Source organism: Paralichthys olivaceus, chromosome 19 (assembly GCF_024713975.1).
Source record: "Paralichthys olivaceus isolate ysfri-2021 chromosome 19, ASM2471397v2, whole genome shotgun sequence".
Taxonomy (NCBI): Eukaryota; Metazoa; Chordata; class Actinopteri; order Pleuronectiformes; family Paralichthyidae; genus Paralichthys; species Paralichthys olivaceus.
The window spans coordinates 20426135-20448719 of NC_091111.1; the positions used below are offsets into that span (position 1 = coordinate 20426135).

Below are 22585 nucleotides of genomic sequence, written 5' to 3' on the forward strand. Positions count from 1 at the left end.
TCACTGTGGCTGATGCAGAGCAGCTCAGTCTACATTTTACACATTGTCTTCACACATCCAGATGTGTCTCCAGCTGTTCTTCTGTGTTTAGCAGCTGGAACTGTTTCTTTTATTCTGGATCTTTGTTCTTCGCTGATTTTTATTATTCAACAGTTTGATCCTCAGTCAAACCGTCCATGTCTGTGATTGGTCATATGCAGTAAACCCCCGCCTCTTTGCACACGTGTGTATCGACAGATGTGGACAGTGTGTGGACAGGTTGTGGACAGGTTGTAAACAGTGTGGACAGGTTGTGGACAGGTTGTGGACAGGTTGTAAACAGTGTGGACAGGTTGTGGACAGGTTGTGGACAGGTTGTAAACAGTGTGGACAGGTTGTGGACAGGTTGTGGACAGGTTGTAAACAGTGTGGACAGGTTGTGGACAGTGTGGACAGGTTGTGGACAGGTTGTAAACAGTGTGGACAGGTTGTGGACAGGTTGTAAACAGTGTGGACAGGTTGTGGACAGGTTGTGGACAGTGTGGACAGGTTGTGGAAAGGTTGTGGAAAGGTTGTGGAAAGGTTGTGGACAGGTTGTGGACAGGTTGTGGACAGGTTGTGGACAGGTTGTGGACAGGTTGTGGAAAGGTTGTGGACAGGTTGTGGACAGGTTGTGGACAGTGTGGACAGGTTGTGGACAGTGTGGACAGTGTGGACAGGTTGTAAACAGTGTCCTGGTTCACACAGCTCTCTTCAGATTCTTTTATTGTGTTTGTGTTCGGCTGCTAAACGTTTCGTTACAAACATCTCACCTGGTGATTCTGGAAGAAGCAGTAGTGTTAAGGTGTGACCCCACCCACCTGAAGTCAGAGGGCGGGGTCAGGAAAGATTATCACTGACACAAAATTAAAGATAATTTTTCAACAACCACAACGATGAAAATGATGAAGATGATGAAGATGATAAGATGTGCAACTTAACGAAACTTTAACCTCATTTCATACAGTGTTTTTCCATCAGAGTGAGACCTCCCGTCTGTCAGGGTGTTCACCTCAGCGGCTAACGGCTAAAGCTCAGCACAAAGTTCTGTAAGGAGGAGGCGACTGGTCCCACGGAGCCAATCGGAGCAAAGGTCAACACAGCAGCAGTCAGCAGGGGCGGGGTTAATACCAGGGGGTGGGGCTTCCCAGCAGGTAAAATCCAAGAAAATAAAAGCAGCAGGAAGCTCAGACTGGTCCCGTCACAATAAAATCATCAGAATAAAATTTTAAGTCTCAGTCTGCAGCCTGATTGGCTCCTTCAGCCCCTCATGTGTGCAGGGGGCGGGGCCTCAGGGCTCAGAGTCCAGGCTGTCCAGGGTGAGGCGGCTGCGGTGGGGGGAGTTAGGGCTGCTGGGGTTGGAGCTGTTAGAAGGAGTCGAGTGTTTGGTTGAGTCTGAGTCCGGCTGGGCGAGAGAGAGAGAGAGAGAGAGAGATTCAATGATTCACTGATGATCTCGTTCAGTTTCTCTCTCTAGTGATGTCACATGACAGCTGGTCTTCAGAGTGAAAAGGTTCTCTGGTCACTTTCACTAAAAACACGAACACTCGTCACAAGTTATTAGAACCTGAACAAAACTCAAGTTCACTTTGTTTCACTTGATGTTTTTACACACACACACACACACACACACACACACACACACACACACACACACTCTTAGTTTTGGTTGTGTGCTTATTTTATTTATTCAGAATGATTGAATATTTTAAATTCAATCCAAAGTCAAACTGAATATTCTTAAGAATCGGTGGAAAAGCGGAGAGAACAGTTTTGGATGACCTGAATGAATCAGAGTGGATCCCTGCAGGACTGACGGGGCAGTTTTCTGATTGGACAGTTTAGATGATGTCATCAGCTTACCTCTCGGTCCAGGTCCTGGTCGAGTTCAGAGACACCACGAGCTCCACCCCCAAAATCTGAACCAATCGAAATCAGGATATCAGATGACGTCACTGGAGACAGGTGAATGTGTGTGTGTGTAAGTGTGTGTGTACCTGATGCGGTGCGGGTGATGTGCGTCTTGCTTCTGTGTTGCCGGGAGATACTGGACAGGGGGCGGGGCTTATCTTTCACTGAGTCGTCCTGAGAGGAAGGCATCACACTCTACACACACACACACACACACACACACACACACACACACACACACACACACACACACACACACACACACACAGAGAGAGATTAAAACAATAAAATGTAGATGTACAGGCTGATCTGCAGCGCCCCCTGTGGCTGTGTAACATCCTGCACCCTCACAAACATTTTAATGAACTGAGCATCTGCTAGTGTTTCTGCAGCAAAGCCTCATGGGACGTGTAGTTCCTGAGATGATTGGTTCTGAAGTGTGATGAGTGACTCTGATCGATCAGTCAACCATCAATCAAGAAAACATTCAGCAGGATAATCAATACTGAGAATTCCGCCGCTTTCACTTCCTGTTCTTTTAGCTCCACCCTCACCTGTTCCAACCTGCTGCTGCCTTCAAGTGATGCAGGATTTTCAAAATAGAACCAGTCTCATCTGCCACACACACTGTTACCATGACAACCAACTCACCTGTCTGTGTCTCTCTGTGTCACATAACTGAACCTGAACGCAACATTAACCTGAGCTGACCACTGGGGGGAGGGAGTGAGGGAGGGAGATAGAGAGAGGTGGCCTACCCTTCCCAAAGAGGAGATGGAGGGAGAGGAGGAAGAGGAGGAGGGCTGCAGGAGGCTCTGCTGGGAGGAGGAAGAGGAGGCGTCTTTCTGCAAGAAGGCACCGGCTGATGCCGACGTCATGTGATAGACGTGCTCAAAGTTGGAGGGAGGAGAGATGAGGGTGTGACGGGAGGAAGAGGAAGAGGGAGAGGGAGAGGGGGAGGGGGAGGGCGAGAGGCAGGCACCATCACCAATCTGACCAATCAGGGAGGAGGAGGAGAGAAAAGAGGAGGAGTCAGTGTGATGAACAGATCTGTGTGAAGAAGATGAAAGAGGAGATCATGCCGGCATGAAAGAAGAGGAGGAGGAGGAGGAGAAGGAGTAGGAGGAGGAGTTACCAGAGGAAGGTCCATGAGAACTTGCATCCCATCTCCTGGTCCCATGTGAGCAACGTGGTTAAAGTTTGTGGGGTTAGAAATCATCCTCGACCTGAGCTCAGGGTCTCTGAGCATCTCCCTGAAACACACAAGTGAAACTGTTTAACATTCGAGTGTAAACGTGTGAAGTCAACAGATTTTATTATTTCACTGAGGCACTGTTTGATTTTGCTGAGTCACCTCCTCTGCTGAAGTCGCTCCTCCTCAGGAACCTTGAAAAGAAACTTCCTCTTGCTGCGAGTTCGAACCATCAACTTCCTGCTGTGGTCTGACGTCTCCGGTATGGTGAGGTCACCCTCTGAGGACAGACAGGTGGGGACAGAGAGAGGTCAGGGGTGTGCTCAGGTCAGGGGTGTGTGCTCAGGTCAGGGGTGTGTGCTCAGGTCAGGTGTGTGTTACCTGAGGACGTGTTGCTGAAGTAAATCAGACGAGCAGGTTCTGAACTCAATAGGTTTAACGTTCCTTCAGGGTTCAAAGGTCTGATCTGAGGACAGAGACACAACAGGCACCTCACATACTGCTACACTGTGATTGGCTTGTTCCAGACAATGCTGTGCTGTGATTAGTTACCTTGCAGAGGGAGATTGTCTGGACCCACTCAGTGGTGTGTATATCAAAGACGTCCACTCCGTACTCACTGTAGACCGTCAGGTGGGACGAGTTTGAGCCTGGATAGACAAGGACACGTTTCACACCTCTGTACCTGTTACACACCGTCTACACTCACCTGACAACTGTTTACACCTGTCTACTTTCACCTGACAACCGTTTACACCTGTCTACTTTCACCTGACAACTGTTTACACCTGTCTACTTTCACCTGACAACTGTTTACACCTCTCTACTTTCACCTGACAACCGTTTACACCTGTCTACACTCACCTGACAACCGTTTACACCTGTCTACACTCACCTGACAACCGTTTACACCTGTCTACACTCACCTGACAACCGTTTACACCTGTCTACACTCACCTGACAACCGTTTACACCTGTCTACTTTCACCTGACAACTGTTTACACCTCTCTACTTTCACCTGACAACCGTTTACACCTGTCTACTTTCACCTGACAACCGTTTACACCTGTCTACACTCACCTGACAACCGTTTACACCTGTCTACTTTCACCTGACAACTGTTTACACCTGTCTACTTTCACCTGACAACTGTTTACACCTCTCTACTTTCACCTGACAACCGTTTACACCTGTCTACACTCACCTGACAACCGTTTACACCTGTCTACACTCACCTGACAACTGTTTACACCTGTCTACTTTCACCTGACAACTGTTTACACCTGTCTACTTTCACCTGACAACTGTTTACACCTGTCTACTTTCACCTGACAACTGTTTACACCTCTCTACTTTCACCTGACAACTGTTTACACCTGTCTACTTTCACCTGACAACTGTTTACACCTGTCTACTTTCACCTGACAACCGTTTACACCTGTCTACACTCACCTGACAACCATCTACACCTGTCTGATCTTCTTCAATTATGACATCAACAGTAGGACTAACGTACTACAAGCAAGCGGTGTGGCAGGCCACATCAGTTCCTGGGTTCGGGACCGGCGGCCCTGTCCATCCACATAGATGCCGAGCTGGCTGAAGCAGAGCAGCAATTCATTGGATCCGACCTCCAGGGCATGCAGTGCATCCAGGGGATGTTGGGACAGGAAGGCCAACGACGGGTCACCAGGGCTCACCAGACTGATGGGGGAAGACTCGCCCTGCAGGGCCAGCAGAGCAAAGCCCGAAGGATACCCGACACACAGCCGCTCCTTCACCATACCCAACCATTGCACCGAACCGGGAGCCTGAACCTCCCACAGCTTCTTATGGTGGGGCTTTGCACGAGTGATCTCGTAGCACTGAACCTGGAGTAACGAAATCAGGAGCTTCAGGACTAGAACCAGTACCATAGATACAGAGCAGCAGTTGTAAGAGTCGTTTTTCCGACCTGGCGTTTGACAGCACCCAGCAGGCAGGCGGGTCCTCCAGGTCGGAGCACCCCTGTGGTCAAAGCCTGGCAACCTTTGGTTTCTGCCAGCTTAAAGTCAAAGGCAGGCTCTGCGCCCTCCAGCACCCCCCAGGGGAGAAGGTGAACGTGACGATTGCGACCACAGAGCAGAGCCACGATTTTCTCCTTCGGGATCAAATCGATCTGATAAACCTTCTTACTGTCGACTGCTCGCACAATCACTGGAGAGAGAGACAACCACATGTTAAGACACTAGACACTGGATCACGTTGATTAAAATACGCATGTATCAAGTGTCCATTTCACCGTCTCTGGTGACCTCCACCACAAACAGTCCATCTTCTGTCCCCAGAGCGACCCTCTCTCGATCTGCAACCAGAGAAAACAAGGTCAAAAATGACCATTTTCACTTGAGATACATTTGACAAACAAATGAGAAAAACATTGACAGTAAAAACTGTGTCACTAATAAAACAACCAGAACCTTCTCACAAGTCCAGATGAAGCTCAACGATCAACACAAGGAAACACCAAACAGAGAATTGCACTAATTCACTCTGTCAGTACTTGACAGTAGCGACTCGACACTGACCGATCACAGCAGCTGACAGCGTGGTCTTTATGACCGGGAGTGAAGCGTCGTAGGCCTCGTGCAGAACATGGACCGGCTGGCTCCTCAGCAGGTTCTTGGTCAGGATGCTCTGCAGACTCTCGAGGATCCGGACCCACTTTCTCTTCTCCAGCTCACTCTCTGCCAGGACCAGCAGAGACACAGACGAGATCTGCGAAATCAGCTGCGATGATGTCACCTAATCACGACAAACGACAACAACAGCCACAATCAGGACGGACCACATGTCAGAGGGCAGACAGTGATGGTTCAAAGGGGACATGGTCTCCTACCCTGAAGATGCAGGGGATGTCTTTCCTGGTGGCGTGGATCACATCTGATGCCAAGACAGAGCTTACGGAGAACTCCTCATCTCTGACAGAGAAAACATGAACATCTTTCAAACCTGCACCAGACCACCTGAAACATCTCAAGACTATTTGTCCAGGATGTCCTGACGTGAGGTGAGTGGAGAGACAGGTGGACAGCTTACCTGAGGTCTAGGACCAGACTGGCCACCACACCTGGCTGCGTGGACTTCCCCTCTGGGACATCATAGAGAAACAGTTTACAGTCAGAGACCACGGCGAACGCTCGCTGCCAGCCCTTCTTTACGCCGCTGGGCTTAGGAACCTGACAGAGACAGAAACAAGTCAGTCTGGTTCTGCGACTCTATTGTGAGTCCACTGCATTGCTATCTAACCAGTGGTCTTACCCTGACAAATCCCTTGTACGCAGTGCCGATGCCTCTCTGGACGTCGATGCCCTGAGGCCTCTTGGCCTGCTCTGCTGGGATTGGACAGACTAGGGGGGCGTGGTCTTTACAGGTAACGTGACAGATGAAGGAACACACTGCAGAGACACAGGAAGACACACCTGAAAACATACAAACACACACCTGCACACACACATACAGACACACTCCTAAAACCACAAACACACCCGGCTCTTTCTACATCAACAGGTCAGCAGTAGCAGGTGCAGTCACACAGGTGTCGTTCAGACTGACGCTCGCTGCAGCTCTGGTGGTGTTGTGTATGTTATGTGTGTTGGTGTTGCATACCTTCGCAGGCGTAGCCCTGGCGGAGGAGTCCCACCATCAGTGAGGTGCAGTGTGTACACTGAGTTGGACTGGAGAACGTCTTGATGCTCAGCTGATGAGCTTTGGGCTGAAAACACACAAAGAAGAAACAATTTTGTTTTACAGGTGTATGACACACACACACGCACACACAAACGCCATCACACCTGGAGAAACAGTGACTCACTTTTGGTGTGGTCAGTGCTGAGCTCTGGTAGGTGGGGGAGGGGCTTGATGGGACTGATGCTGCTTTAACTTCCTGTGGAAACAAATGGACAAAGACTCTGTGATGAACAAAACTTCAGTGTGTGCCTGTGTTTGTGTGTCTGTGTGTGTTTGTGCCTGTGTCTGAACCTGTGTGTGTGTTTGTACGTGTTTGTGTGTGTGTGTGTGTGTGTCTGTGTTGTGTCTGTGTTGTGTCAGTGTTGTGTCAGTGTTGTGTCTGTGTTGTGTCTGTGTTGTGTCATTGTTGTGTCATTGTTGTGTTGTGTCTGTGTTGTGTCTGTGTTGTGTCATTGTCGTGTCATTGTTGTGTCATTGTCGTGTCATTGTTGTGTCATTGTTGTGTCATTGTTGTGTTGTGTCTGTGTTGTGTCTGTGTTGTGTCATTGTCGTGTCATTGTTGTGTCATTGTTGTGTTGTGTCTGTGTTGTGTCATTGTTGTGTCATTGTTGTGTTGTGTCTGTGTTGTGTCATTGTTGTGTTGTGTCTGTGTCTGTGTTGTGTCTGTGTTGTGTTGTGTCTGTGTTGTGACTGGGTTGTGTTGTGTCTGTGTTGTGTTGTGTCTGTGTTGTGTCTTGAATGACTGATTTGCTACTTCTGGAACAAGTTAAAACGCCTTATCTGAATCTGTCAAGAGTGTGTGTGTGTGTGTGTGTGTGTGTGTGTGTGTGTGTGTGTGTGTGTGTGTCCCTGATGTCCTTACTGAGCTCGTCACGTCTCATGTTGTGTAGCAGGTGAACTGCATGCACGCAAAAGGTGGAACTTTTTTTCATTGTGTTTAAATACGTGTGTCATAAACTCAAGAGCAGGGGTGAGGAACGTCTTGTTTGATGGAATTCACCTCTATCATTTAACTGGTCTCTCTCTCCTCAGGGTTCTGTGCTCGGCCCAATTTTATTCTCATTATATCTGCTTCCACTAGGAAACATTATCAGGACACACTAACCAGTACTGCAAATACTCATATTTTCCTGGCGTTCTTATTTACACGTGGCATCTACTGCACTTCCTCAGTAGATCCTCACGTGTCTCTCTGAGGTTTCTCCATTCTTTCCCCTGTTGAAAGGGATTTTCAGTAGTTTCACTCTTGTTGAGTTAAGAACAGATGATGTCACACCTTGTTAAAGCCTATGAGACAAATTGTGATTTTTATTTACTTCAGAGTTCACAGGACACGAACACACACACATATACAGACACAACACAATCCTAGGAGAAACTCTGTAATACTAACTAGCTCATGTAAATGGAGACTTTGTTATTCTGAAATGAATCGAAATCAGTGGCGACCCCTGATAGCCCTAATTAAGAAATTACCAATGTATATGGGGATGTAAAGTAAAGGTTTGATAGGTGTACTATTGCTTTCCAAAAAGGCACAAAACATTTGTGTGCACCTAAATGAAAAAGTTCAGCACACCAGTGCAACCAATGTAAAAAGCTAGCCTGGAGCCCTGGTGTGATTTATGTGTTAATGATAAACAATAATTTAGTATGGCCCTCGGAAGATGTTATGAAAATGAAAATAGCCCTTGATAGAAAAAAGGTTCCCCACCCCCACCTCACTGTTCAGGTCCTGATAACTTCTGATTAGTGTTAACGTGTAAAGTGAGGCAGGTCAGTGGGCGAGTGAGGAGGGAGAACATACCAGACCTATAACCTCTCCACAGTCTGCTCATTGTTCAACTGTTGGTTTCTCTATATTAATATGATTTTAAGGTCTTGACCTTCTATGTAAAGAGCCTTGAGATCATGTATATTATGATTTGGTGCTATACAAATAAAACTGAATTGAATGAATGTGTGTCTGATCCTGAGGCAGCGGCTGCCTATATCAACCGAATTAACCGACACGAGCAAAATGAGGTCGAAAAAAAGTTATGAATGTCAGTTTCAGCATAATTTCGGTGAATTGCACAGCCCTAGTGTGTTAGTGTGTTTGTGTGTTTGTGTGTGTGTGTGTGTGTGTGTGTGTGTGCGTTGAGAGAGACTGACCTCGTGTTCGGATGTGGTAGAGGGTGAGGGGGAGAGGGTCCCCGATCTCTGGGTGATGCAGTCTATCTCTAAGGTCTGCAGGTGAAAAAAGAATGTTGAAAATATGTGTATAATGTTTGTATCTGATCCACTACAGTAATACTACTACAGTCGTAGAAATGACAGATTATTCCTCGAGTAACTCCATTACTAAAACTCATCAATTCAAATTCTTTGAGCTTCGTTTAATCCATATACTGCCAGTGAATGTCTGTAGACGGGATCTCTTACTGCTCAGCTGCCACTGTTTCACACGGATAACTATTACTGTTGCACATTGAGTGTGAGGACAGAGTTTCCCCAAAAGATTCTGTTGCCAGTGGTTGTTTTCAGCGCCATTTCTTGTTTTTGTTCATTACAAAGAAACAAGACGAAAGAAAGCATCGTTTAAAAAATTGATTGATTACTAAAAGAATCGATAGCTGCAGCACTAGTAGTAGTATTACTGCAGTGGTTATCACAAGACTCACTCTGAAGGTCAGGTCTGGAGCCAGAGGTGACGTGTTGAAATATTCAAAGATGGAGTCTTGGAAATCTGGAAGCTTCAGACCTGCAGACAGAAAGTTAAAATACATCACTAGACTTTTCTACTTGTACTTCTTGTTATCAGATGTAATGTAAACACCAGACACCCAAAGCTTGTTAAATATAGTGTCCCTCAAGGTTCAGGACCCTTTTCATTAATAATCTACTAAATGTTTTCAAACGACGTGAATATCCTCAGTGCCTTTCTGAATATACCCACTGATGGTCTCTTCTGAAGTCGTAAAACTTTAAAACACATCACTGATGTTAAGTGTTGTGTTCGTAGGTTTTGGTTGCAGGAACACGAGGAAACTGTGCATTTGTTGGGGATTATTTCCAGAGGCTGATTAATCCACATTTGGTGTCGTAGAAAGAGTCTTAAGACTAAGTCTCACCTCTGTCTGAACGGGAGCGACTGTCCTCCATCTCCTTCTTCAGATTCTCCATCTGTTCCCCCATCTCCCTACTCCTCTCTTCAGACTCCTTAAGCTTACTGCACACAGGTGAGACAGGTAAGATGAGGGAGACAGGTGAGACAGATGAGGCAGGTTGGGGTGCCACCTGCAGTTCAGGTGTGTGTGTGTGTGTGTGTGTGTGTGTGTGTGTGTGTGTGTGTGTGTGTGTGTGTGTGTGCGCATGTGACCTCTGACCTCTCCAGATTGATGTTGGCAGCTTTGACTTTTCGCAGCTCATCCAAAACCAGCTGTTTGGCTCTGATCTCAGCGTCTAGGGCCGACTGAAGTTCCAGACGAGCCGACATGTCCAACTTCTGACTGCGACGCACCTTCCACAGCGGGTCCTGAGGGGGAGGAGAGGTCCTGTTTATCCCCGACTGTGAGTCAGAGCCCGACCCACACTAGGCTGCAGGTTATCATGGTGACAACCCTTCATTAACAGTCAGTTACAGATGGAGCAGACAGCCAATCAGAGCAGCCAAAACAGTCAGGTGACCATGATATGTGATCCTATGTGACCTGATGAATGGTGTTTCTGCTGGGGGATATGACATCATCATATGGTTCTTCACCTGAGCCTTTGACGACCCCTATGGGATTCACCTTGGACATGCACAAGTTCACTTGGAGGAGCAGACATTACTATGGTTTCAAATCTGACTCGGAATCCACTTCAATGTTCTGTCGTGTTTCTAATATGTTCAGACACAGTAACCGATTCTGAAACTGAACTCTGAAAATCCACTTTAAATACAGGTTTAAATTTAAATCCCTGAATTGAAATTTGAAAGATCTCATTGGATAAACAGATTCCGTCACTCGTCCTGCAGGATGAGGTGTTCAGGGAGCGTTAGTAAAATGTGTTTTCAGCCTGTATACATTCAGAAGCCCCCCCCCCCCAACCTCACACAAGGATCATGACAATAAAAAACATCCAATCAGATCCCGTCTCCATGTATTCCTCAAGATGATTGGATATTCTCATTGGACTCTCCCGCCTTCATGGACCACAAGTCTCCCTGGAAACACTGATGTATTATGATTGGCAGACATGCAAGCCAATAGCCATGCAGGCTTTTTCAATTATGTCCATAATTAGAGTGAGTCCTGATTCGCTGGAAGTGGTGACAGACACACTCACCCTGCTGTCTCCACCAATAGGAAGCCAGGGCTTCCTAGGAGGTGTGGCCACTCCTGACTCAGGCTGAGGTGGCAGTTTAAAAGAACAGTCATGTGTTACTGTGTGTGTTATTGTGTGTGTGTGTGTGTGTGTGTTACAGTGTGTATGTGTGTCGTACCAGAGGCCTGGTCCCCAGGTTGGAGCTACGTAGTGTTTCCAGTTCCTCCGTCATCTTGGTGGCCAGAGCCTGAAGGTAACCTCGAGCATCCTTCTCATCGCTCACCCTGAACACACACGTACACACGTTGAGAGTGGAGCTTCCCCGAGTGGTAGGCCACACTTCCTGTTTGATGGACACACTCACCACTGGATGATTTCAGCAATCTGAGCCTCCCAGTGAGCGACACTCTCTCTCTTCGACGACACATCCTGAAGCTCATCCTCCAGCTGACGATTCTGAGCAGTTAGTTTGTCCACGAACGCGCACAACTGACCACAAAAACAACAATACACACACTGTATCAGTACTGTGATTACTGTGATGTTGTGTTATGGTGCATTGTGTAGTTGTGTCACCTTGTCTGTCTCCACTGTCATTTTCCTGTTTTCTTCCGTCAGCAGATGTTTCTCTCGCTCAAAATTTCCCTTCAGCGTCACCACAGCTTCATCCATCTCAGTTTGTCTGCAGGAAACACAAACCTGGATCAGTACTCACCTGTCCCTCTTTCACACCTGCTTCAGGACTCACTTGTCCCTCTTTCACACCTGCTTTAGGACTCACCTGTCTCTCTTTCACACCTGCTTTAGGACTCACCTGTCTCTCTTGGCCTTGTCCAGCTTGTCTCGGACCTGCAGCAGCTCCTTGTTGGCAGCGAGCTGTGCCCCCTCAGACTCGTGCAGGTCTTTGCGGAGGTTCTTGATCTCTGAGGAGTGGGCAGAGTCTCTCCTCAGCAGCTCCTCCTCATAGAACAAAATCTTCTTATCAAGCTCCGCCTTCAGACGGGACAGCTCCTGCTGAGACTCTGCCCCCCCGGTGGCTGCTCCCCGACCCTGCTGAGACTGAGACCAGAACCAGAGCCAGGATGAGCTTCTAGTGTGTGAGGGGTGTGAGTTACTTAATGTGTCTTTAGGAGAACAGGTGTGTTTGTGTGACCTCTAACCTTTAGGCTCTCCAGCTCCGTCTCCAGCTGTTTGGAGTAGACCTCACTGTGCTCCCTCAGCTTCCGCTCCTTTGATGCCTCGGCCTTGGCGTCGTCCAGCTGAGCCTCCAGCTGAGAAACCAGAACACACGTAAGCCTTTTATTATGCGGCTCACAGTGTCATACATTCACAGAGACAGCGTCCCCTGCTGAAGAAGACTGACAGACTTGAAAGCTCTTTATTTAGACTTAAATAACTCGATTCAAGGTCAACTTACATCGTCTTCAGAGCTTTCAACCACCTCCCCCCTCCTATCCCCTCAAGACTCTCACCTCCTTGCGGTTCTTCTCAGTCTTGCGGATCTCCTGTTTCATGGCATCCATCTTCTGCAGGAGGGCGTCCATCTCCTCCTCTTTGTCCCGGAGCTGACGGGACAGACGCTGTTTGGAGGCACGGAGTTCGGTCATCCTCTCTGACAGCTCTGAGAACTCCTGCAGTGCCAACTTCCTCTGAGAGTGAGCCTCCTTCAACTCCTTCGTGTGACTCCTCAGGCGCTCCAGAGAGTCGGACAGCTGCTGCTCAGAGAGGAGAGGAGAGAGAGAGGAGGAAAGAGTGGAGGATGAGGAGAGAGAGAAGGAGCAGTGCAGTTCATTGTGGGACATGCCCGGGTGTCTTACCTTATGGACATCCTCCTTCTCTTGCCTCAGTGTCTTCACCTGTCTCTCCACACTCTTCAGTTTGGAGGCGGAGCTCTCATAATCCTGTCTGAGGGTAACCGCCTCCTCTAGCTGGTGCTCCAGCCTATCAGAGTCTGCAAAAGCAAAGGGGGTGGAGCTTCAACACCTGAACTCGAACAGTTTCAACTGGAACAACTAGAACTCCTCTACTATTACCATGACAACTACCACTGTTACTACAGCGACACTGATAAAGTGGTTGTTTGTCCTCTGACCTGCCAGCTTCTTCTTCAGCCGCTCGATCTCCTCATTCAATTTCTTGATCTCTTTGTCTCGAGTCAGAGTTCCACCTCTAGTCGGGGCCTGCAGCGCCTGAGTCGACTCTGCAGGGTTAGAGGTTGGTAAGGATCATAAATCAGGGTCAGAGGTCAGACGTCAGGGGACAGGGTAAGAGGACAAGATCAGGGGTTAGGATCAGGGGTCAGAGGACAGGATCAGGGGTCAGGGTCAGACATCAGGAATAGGGGGTCAGGGCCAGAGGTCACGGGTCAAGCGTCAGGATCAGAGTTCAAGGTCAGGATCAGTAAACACACTGTGACTCATGTGAAGCATGTCAGACTGCCTCTTACTCACCCTGCAGTTTGCGGTTCAGTTCCTGCTTCTCCTGCTCCAGGCGGCGGATCCTCCTCTCAAACGCCTCCACCTCTTCACCTCCCCCAACCCCTCCCTCAGTTTCCTGGTGGCGGCTGTGCCCTGCCTGGCTGACGGAGCTGCGGTCGGAGAAGCAACTGTCGGTGGTGTAGGTGAAGCCAACGAAGGGGAGGTGCTGACCAGTGAAACCAGTGTGAGACACTGGTGGGGTGATGTCCTGAAAGACAAACACATAAATGAGGTCATGACATTGAGGGTGGGTGGGGGGGTGTCATGGTTGTCAGTTCGGGCAGAAACCATTATCCTCACCGGGTTCTTGAGGACATCGTCGTCCACATCAAAGTTGGATGTGTCAGTGGGCGAGGACACGTCTGGGATGTAGGGGGCCTCAGCCGACCGGATGTTGTCCCAGTTGATGCCACTGAAAAACGCGTGGCTCTTGAAGTCGGAGAGCCCGTTCAGACCAATCCGATGTTCTCTAGAGCAAAGCAGGCGCTGGATCAGGTCTTTGGCATCCTCCGACACGTCGGTCACGTGGGACGGGAACTGGAAACGCTCCTGAGACAAAGAGGACAAGGAGAAAGTGAGCCAGAAAAGAAGAGCAAGGCGAGTTCAGATTTAGAAAAGAAGAAGTGGAACGAGACTCTGGAGACAAACAGACGACCTGGAAACAGCAATGAGGACAAGCTGAGACGTAGAGAGACACACAAGATCAAATCTGATCACCTCATGGTTCATGATCTTTCCGTAAGTTTCCACCAGCGACTCCGCGTAGAACGGCGTTTCTCCATACAGCATCTCGTACATGCAGACTCCCAGAGACCACCAGTCACACTCGGGTCCATAGCGTCCCATCCCGTCTTCCATCGCCTGCAGGATCTCAGGGGAGATGTAGTCCGGAGTTCCCACCGCCACCGAGGACTGGACCTGCAGCGAGACCATGAACTGAACCTGCTTCACTTTAGCTCTGCGCCGTTAAATAGCATTAGTTTATCATTAACATTAGCGTTACCGTGCCGTCCTCCATCATGCGGAGACAGGATCCGAAGTCGGCCAGACGGATGTGACCGTTGACATCGAGAAGGACGTTGTCAGGTTTAATGTCTCTGTAAAAAACAGATCATGTTTGTCATGATGAGCTCAGACATCAGAGAACTGTTCAATAATCCTATACAACCGTTAATCAGTCATTACACCCCCTCCCCCAACAGAGGGTCTGAGCAGGAAGGAGGCTGAGCAGGATATAACTACATTTCCCAGAGGACACTGCTCTCAGGAAGAGGCCGCTTCCTCTGACACACACACACACACACACACACACACACACACACACACACACACACACACACACACACACACACACACACACACACACACACACACACACACACACACACACACACACACAGTTTCCAGTCAGACATTCTTTGTATAAACGCAGCACATGATGTCATCTGCCAGTCGATGTGCAGTGCATTCTGGGACGTGTGGGAACACATTATCTAGACTTTCAACTGAAGGCCCTGGTCCATGCCTGGCTGAGGTTACCATGGTAACCTGAGCAGAGTTCACCTGTGGATGTAGTTCTGCTGGTGGATGGAGTGGATGGCGAGAACCATCTCTGCCACGTAGAACTTCGCCATGTCCTCCGGAAGACGATCCTCAAACTTACTGAGCAGAGTCAGCAGGTCTCCGCCAACGTAGTAGTCCATTACCAGGTACTGCAGTACAAATACAACACAGATACACAGAGTAATCTGTTAGCAGGTACTACAGTATATTTTTTTATCAAAACACACAATCAATAACAGGTAACCAACAATGAAACATCGGGACAAGTACCATCAGGACAAGTACCAGCAGGACAAGTACCAGCAGGACAAGTACCAGCAGGACAAGTACCAGCAGGACAAGTACCATCAGGACAAGTGCCATCAGGACAAGTAACATCAGGACAAGTACCACCAGGACAAGTGCCATCAGGACAAGTGCCATCAGGACAAGTGCCATCAGGACAAGTGCCATCAGGACAAGTAACATCAGGACAAGTACCACCAGGACAGGTATTGTTAACGTGAGCACAGGTCAGCAGGGGCGTGACGAGGGAGGACGGGCCGCAGGACAATAAAGTAGGAACGCAGCAGAAACCAGTTCGTGAACGCTCACATTGGGGAAAGTATTCACTGAATTGACCGTCCTGTGGCGTGACTACTACTGACCAGGTAGTTGTCGTCCTGGAAGGCATAGTGCAGAGTTGTGATCCATTGACTGTCTCCTTTCACCAGAACGTCACGCTCTTCACGGAAACACGCAGTCTGTACAGAGGAAACGTTTCCATAATAAACACAACATGTTAACAGAATACAACACGCTAACACCAGTCTGCAGGCATGTTAATCACCTCTGCTCTCTTTAACATCTCCCACTTATTGAGGATCTTCATGGCGTAAACTCTCTCTGTGTGTTTCATCTTCACCACGGCAACCTGAGAGAGAGAGAGAGAGAGAATATGTAATATGTATATCATGTGTACCCAGTGTACCAGGTATATCATGTATATCATGTATATCATGTGTACCCAGTGTACCAGGTATATCATGTGTACCCAGTGTACCAGCTATATCATGTATATCATGTATATCATGTGTACCCAGTGTACCAGCTATATCATGTATATCATGTATATCATGTGTACCCAGTGTACCAGGTATATCATGTGTACCCAGTGAACCAGGTATATCATGTGTACCAAGTGTACCCAGTGTACCAGGTATATCATGTATATCATGTATATCATGTGTACCCAGTGTACCAGGTATATCATGTATACCATGTGTACCCAGTGTACCAGGTATATCATGTGTACCCAGTGTACCAGCTATATCATGTATATCATGTATATCATGTGTACCCAGTGTACCAGCTATATCATGTATATCATGTATATCATGTGTACCCAGTGTACCAGCTATATCATGTATATCATGTATATCATGTGTACCCAGTGTACCAGGTATATCATGTGTACCCAGTGTACCAGCTATATCATGTATATCATGTATATCATGTGTACCCAGTGTACCAGCTATATCATGTATATCATGTATATCATGTGTACCCAGTGTACCAGGTATATCATGTGTACCCAGTGAACCAGGTATATCATGTGTACCAAGTGTACCCAGTGTACCAGGTATATCATGTATATCATGTATATCATGTGTACCCAGTGTACCAGGTATATCATGTATATCATGTGTACCCAGTGTACCAGGTATATCATGTATATCATGTGTACCCAGTGTACCAGGTATATCATGTGTACCCAGTGTACCAGGTATATCATGTATATCATGTGTACCCAGTGTACCAGGTATATCATGTATATCATGTGTACCCAGTGTACCAGGTATATCATGTATATCATGTGTACCCAGTGTACCAGGTATATCATGTGTACCAAGTGTACCAGGTATATCATGTATATCATGTGTACCCAGTGTACCAGGTATATCATGTGTACCCAGTGTACCAGGTATATCATGTATATCATGTGTACCCAGTGTACCAGGTATATCATGTGTACCCAGTGTACCAGGTATATCATGTGTACCCAGTGTACCAGGTATATCATGTATATCATGTGTACCCAGTGTACCAGGTATATCAGGTGTGTCCTCACACTCTTCTTCTGATAACTGTTTTTGGGAGTGATGTGGTTCGTCTCCAGTTCAAACATGTTCAAAGTGTCTCCCAGGTATGTGAGTGTTCAAACATCTGATTGGCTGAGAGACACCTGAGCTGGTTTACATCACCTGACCACAGTCAGACCTCAGGTGCTTCTCTGGTGTGTTTCTGTTTTCACATGAAATACCTCAGTGAAGCACCCACAGAGCTAAGGACCACACCTTACCTGATCCTAAATCTGATCCTGTATCTGAACCTGATCCTAAATCTGATCCTGTATCTGAACCTGATCCTAAATCTGATCCTGAACCTGATCCTAAATCTGATCCTGTATCTGAACCTGATCCTAAATCTGATCCTGTATCTGAACCTGATCCTGGCCGTGTCCCTGATCCCTGACCTGAACAGAAACTCTGAGTTAATGTGTCTGAGCCTCTATTTACTTTGTGTGTTTATTTCTCTGCATTTGTGGGGACCGGCCTGATGATTGTCCTCCGAAGTACAAGAACACAAACACCACTGTGTGTGTTTATATCCTCAGGCAGCAGGTGTGGCTCCGGCACACCTTTCCTCTGGTATGTGGACAATGTACACACACGCACGTCCTCACTTCTTGGTGTTAAATGACTAGTCAGTCAGTCAGTCGCAGGTTTGTTGGTTGACATTAGGGTTTACCAAGTATTATGTTGAGTTAAATTAAAGAAAATAAAACTCTTTACAGACTAGAACAAATTATATTTTCTGTCTTTAAGATTAAATGACTGAGGTTAGATTTCCAACAGCACAGTCTCCAGAGCCTGGAGGAGACACCAGGAGAGCTGGACAGTAGAAGACCATCAACCCAGCAGCAGGACCAGTATCTGCTCCTTTATGTGAGGAGGAACAGGAGGTGCAGTGCTCTACAAAATGACCTCCAGCAGGCTACTGGTGTGTTTCTGACCAAACTGTCAGAAAAGACTTGATGAGGGAGGCATGAGGGCCGTGACTCCTGGGTTCCTCCTGGTTGCCCGTGGGTTCGACTCCTGGGTTCCTCTTGATGAAGTGGACGTTGGGTTCCTCCTGGTCCTGGATGACAAAGGCATTGACTGACCCTCCCGTTCCTCTGACCTAAATCCAGTTGATGGCGTCAGATACATCACTTCCCATAAGTGATGTATCTGACGCCACCAAGTCCGTCCACAGACTGTCCAGGAGCTCAGTGATGATCCAGGTCTGAGAGGAGATCCCCAGGACTCCATCCTCCGACTCATCAGGAGCATCATGTCATTGTCAGGAGAACATCCAGGCACCAGGAGGCCACACCCACTGAGTCACATGTTGGATCAGCCTGTGGTTTCAGTTTGTTACTGGGATGTTCAGGTTTGAATCCCCCTCACTGGGTTGATGGTTTTAGTTTCCACTGATCGTTACAATTACACTTGAATCGTTGAGATCTGATGTTTGAAGTGTTCCCTTCATTTATTTAGCTGTGTAATTTGAACTCTTAACAACAGACGACAATCCTCTTGTGTGGACAAAGGAGGAAAAGCTTCCTGATCACATTTTACTTCCTGTGTTTTACAGGAAGCAGAGCTGGACCACTTCCTGTCGTTAATGAGTCAACAGCGCGAGCCTTTTAATCGCATTTACCAAAATAAAAATAAACTTCAAACAGATGTGCGTGAAGTGAACTGTCACATGTATTTAGGAGCATGTGTGAGAATAATATGTTCACACAAAATGGTGGATGAATATTGTGCCGGTGTTGTCAAGGGATGTCACAATACCAAAGTTTTAGTTGTCGATATCGATACCATGAATTTCCACGATACTCGATGCCCAATTCAATACAACGGTGAAAAACTGATATTAAAGAATTAATCCCATTTACTTTAACACACGCTTATTTAAACATAAAACACAACAGCGGCAATGTAGCCTTCAAGTTATGAATAAAAAGAAAAGACTGTAAACATTATAAAACAGAACAGAAGGAAAATCATGAGATTTTGTCAGGTATAATTCAATGACTGTAAGAAAACGCAAACGGGGTGTCGCTTGCTCAGCAACAATAAATTCAAACACAGCGTCTGCTCTCTCCTGTCTGCAGGACCACACATGTGTGTGTTCATGTCTGCTTTAGTTAACACATTTATTTAATTATTAATCCCAGGAGCAGGGTGCCAAACATCCTGCTGCACCAGTTCTCTTCAGTTCCTCCTGTACTGTAAAAAACAGTCCCGTGAAGTTTTTAGAATTTTGGCATCGACTTTGCACCAAACTATCGGTTCTTGTGACATCCCTAGTGTCATGTGACTTCAGGTGTACCAATGACATGACCGACTCAGCCAGTCGTCTTCCATTTGAGACATTCATTGTGGCGTCATGTGATGTGTGGGTCAAAGTTCAACAGGAAGTCTTACCTCTCCAAAAGCTCCTCGTCCAATCACCTTCAGCATCTCAAAATCATCCCTGTGCAGCCGCATGTCCTTCACTGTGGTGGTGAACGGTCTCACTGACAAACACAAGTATATACACATGTTATATTCATGCTATAAACACTAGGTCAGTGCCCTTGTCGTCTGTTAAATATCATTGGTAACATAAGTGAGTGACATGTGACCAGGAGGATCTAAAATCAATATAATGATTGATGGACAGAAAATGAATCTGGAACAGTTTTAATAAGTGAAAAGTGAGAGGAGGGTCCAGGATCAATCACTCTGATCATTGACTATGTGAATCTGACCACTTCCACATTCTGATGTGATGATCAGTTTACAGGTGTCAGTGACGATCAGGGACTCTGACAGCTGCTGGAACCTGGACAATGTTTGAGAGGGACCGACTGATGCAGGACAAACTGGGACAAAGTGGGTTAGTGAGGAAGTTCTAATCAATATATTGATAATGGGCCCTCATCAATGACAGAGTCCTGGAAAGTCCTTTCATAATACTGGAAAAATCAAAGACCCACAATCCTCTGTGTCCCTGAAGCCGACGTCTGAAACTTCCAAAGTCAGCCTGGAAAACGTCTCAAGGACCCACACTGTCCCCCAGGATTCAACACTGTCCCTTATGATCCCACATTGTCCCTCATGATCCCACACTGTCCCTCATTATCCCACACTGTCCCCCAGGATTCAACACTGTCCCTCATGATCCCACACTGTCCCCCAGGATTCAACACTGTCCCTCATGATCCCACACTGTCCCCCAGGATTAAACACTGTCCCTCATGATCCCACACTGTCCCCCAGGATTCAACACTGTCCCTCATGATCCCACACTGTCCACCAGGATTCAACACTGTCCCTCATGATCCCACACTGTCCACCAGGATTCAACACTGTCCCTCATGATCCCACACTGTCCCCCAGGATTAAACACTGTCCCTCATGATCCCACACTGTCCCCCAGGATTCAACACTGTCCCTCATGATCCCACATTGTCCCTCATGATCCCACACTGTCCCCCGGGATTCAACACTGTCCCTCATGATCCCACACTGTCCCCCAGGATTCAACACTGTCCCTTATGATCCCACATTGTCCCCCAGGATTCAACACTGTCCCTTATGATCCCACATTGTCCCCCAGGATTAAACACTGTCCCTCATGATCCCACACTGTCCCCCAGGATTCAACACTGTCCCTTATGATCCCACATTGTCCCTCATGATCCCACATTGTCCCCCAGGATTAAACACTGTCCCTTATGATCCCACATTGTCCCTCATGATCCCACATTGTCCCCCAGGATTAAACACTGTCCCTTATGATCCCACATTGTCCCTCATGATCCCACATTGTCCCCCAGGATTAAACACTGTCCCTCATGATCCCACATTGTCCCCCAGGATTCAACATTGTCCCTCATGATCCCACATTGTCCCCCAGGATTAAACACTGTCCAAGGACCCTATAAAGAACCGCCCCACACATACACACCCCCCTCGAATGGTCCCAGGGAAACTGGTTCTCGGGCTGACGGACATAAAGCGGCCTGGGCTCGGTCTGTGGCCCGGTCCGGGACTCACCCCACTCCAGGAAGTCAGTGATGTGCTTCTCCCTCTTCAGCGGCCCGTGGGAGCACTCGGAGTGGAGGCAGAGCAGCAGGTCGAGCAGCGCCTCCACACTCACACATCCCTCCACCCGCTGCTCCAGCAGCAGCTCCTCCAGCCGCTTCAGACGGACCTGAGCCGACATCCTCACCCGGGACTACCGCCCGCCGCTCCCGCTGCCTCTCCGACGACAACCCCCCGCCGCTGGGTCCGAGTACCGGAGCCGCTTCCTGCCGAGTGGCCCGAGCTCAGGCTGCTAGCTGCAGCTAGCTCGTTAGCTCCGGGAAAACGACATTTTGAGCCGCTGAGTGTCGGAGTCTCCGCCGGGTACCGTCGCGCTGAGAGCCGCTCAGGCTGCAGGCCCGCGTCCCTCCGCGCTCCACATCCGGTTTAATCCCGTAAATCTGGACTCACGTCCGCTGTTCCATGTCCGCCGCTTGGTCTCGGTGTCGTGTCCCGGAGCTCCGCGCCGAGCGCGGCCTCGATCAAAATGTCCGACAGCACCGGGGGAGTGCGGGCGGCGGAGGATTAGCGGGTTTCGGGTCAGTTTGGAGCGGACAGCCGGTGGAGCTGCTCCGGGGAATATGGCTGAATCCTGACGGAGGATTCGACAAGCTGGACACCATCACACACCTCCTGTCCGGGAGGGCTTCACAATAAAACACCCCTTTACTTACAACTACTGTTCTATATGAGAAACAATATGAAACTGATCATGAATCATGAACTTTGTTATCGATGTAAATATTGTGAACTTTATTTATATAACAATTTGTAAAATATGTATGATAAATTAATGCTTAGAATAAGTTTTTGTAATAACAAATGACGTTTATTTCCATAGTAAATATAAATAATATATATGTTATTAGTAACTTGATAAACAACTTATTATAACAATAATCAATACTACCAAAGGTAATAAATACTGATAATTAATAACAATACTTATAAATAAATAAATATATATTAGTTAAGTTTATTTGTATATGTTTTAAACCTGTTGTGCAGATCAGCTAAACTTTACATTAAACTGTATTTTTAAAAGAACAACATTATTATCAAACTGTGTAAATAAATAAGAATAAAATGTCTTAACACCTGCTGCTGTTTAAAAGAACTCCTCTCTACTTTTATTTTGAGGGATAAAATCCCTAACCCGGAAGTTGGTACCTGCTGCTCTATGCTGACGTGACTCCCCGGAATGTGGAACACGGAGGCCCCGCCTTCCTGGGCCGGAAAC

At 47.6% G+C, this 22585-nt stretch overlaps 1 protein-coding gene across 10 annotated transcripts; it reads right to left on the reverse strand.

Moving 5' to 3' along the window:
- Nucleotides 1-727: 727 nt before the first annotated feature.
- On the reverse strand, nucleotides 728-22393 carry cdc42bpb (CDC42 binding protein kinase beta (DMPK-like)). 10 transcript variants are annotated; one of them, XM_069514918.1, is made up of 39 exons: nucleotides 21319-22393; nucleotides 19702-19793; nucleotides 16014-16097; nucleotides 15832-15927; nucleotides 15185-15333; nucleotides 14625-14718; nucleotides 14339-14539; nucleotides 13922-14170; nucleotides 13595-13829; nucleotides 13237-13344; nucleotides 12962-13095; nucleotides 12617-12859; nucleotides 12305-12415; nucleotides 11959-12203; nucleotides 11721-11826; nucleotides 11509-11633; nucleotides 11323-11428; nucleotides 11166-11228; nucleotides 10220-10368; nucleotides 9965-10062; nucleotides 9515-9594; nucleotides 9006-9080; nucleotides 6976-7047; nucleotides 6771-6876; nucleotides 6423-6559; nucleotides 6201-6340; nucleotides 6001-6082; nucleotides 5690-5906; nucleotides 5404-5466; nucleotides 5077-5318; nucleotides 4639-4993; nucleotides 3674-3771; nucleotides 3503-3587; nucleotides 3284-3401; nucleotides 3065-3182; nucleotides 2688-2921; nucleotides 2016-2124; nucleotides 1882-1937; nucleotides 728-1423 (listed from the first exon to the last, which is right to left on the reverse strand). In XM_069514918.1, exons 1-39 carry the CDS (start codon nucleotides 21485-21487, stop codon nucleotides 1310-1312), a joined length of 5358 nt encoding a protein of 1785 aa, XP_069371019.1. In that variant the 5' UTR covers nucleotides 21488-22393; the 3' UTR covers nucleotides 728-1309. The 10 variants fall into 10 exon arrangements, with proteins under 10 accessions (XP_069371019.1, XP_069371020.1, XP_069371023.1 ...); XM_069514919.1 differs by lacking the exon at nucleotides 11166-11228; XM_069514922.1 differs by lacking the exon at nucleotides 2688-2921.
- Between the last annotated feature and the right edge of the window lie 192 nt (nucleotides 22394-22585).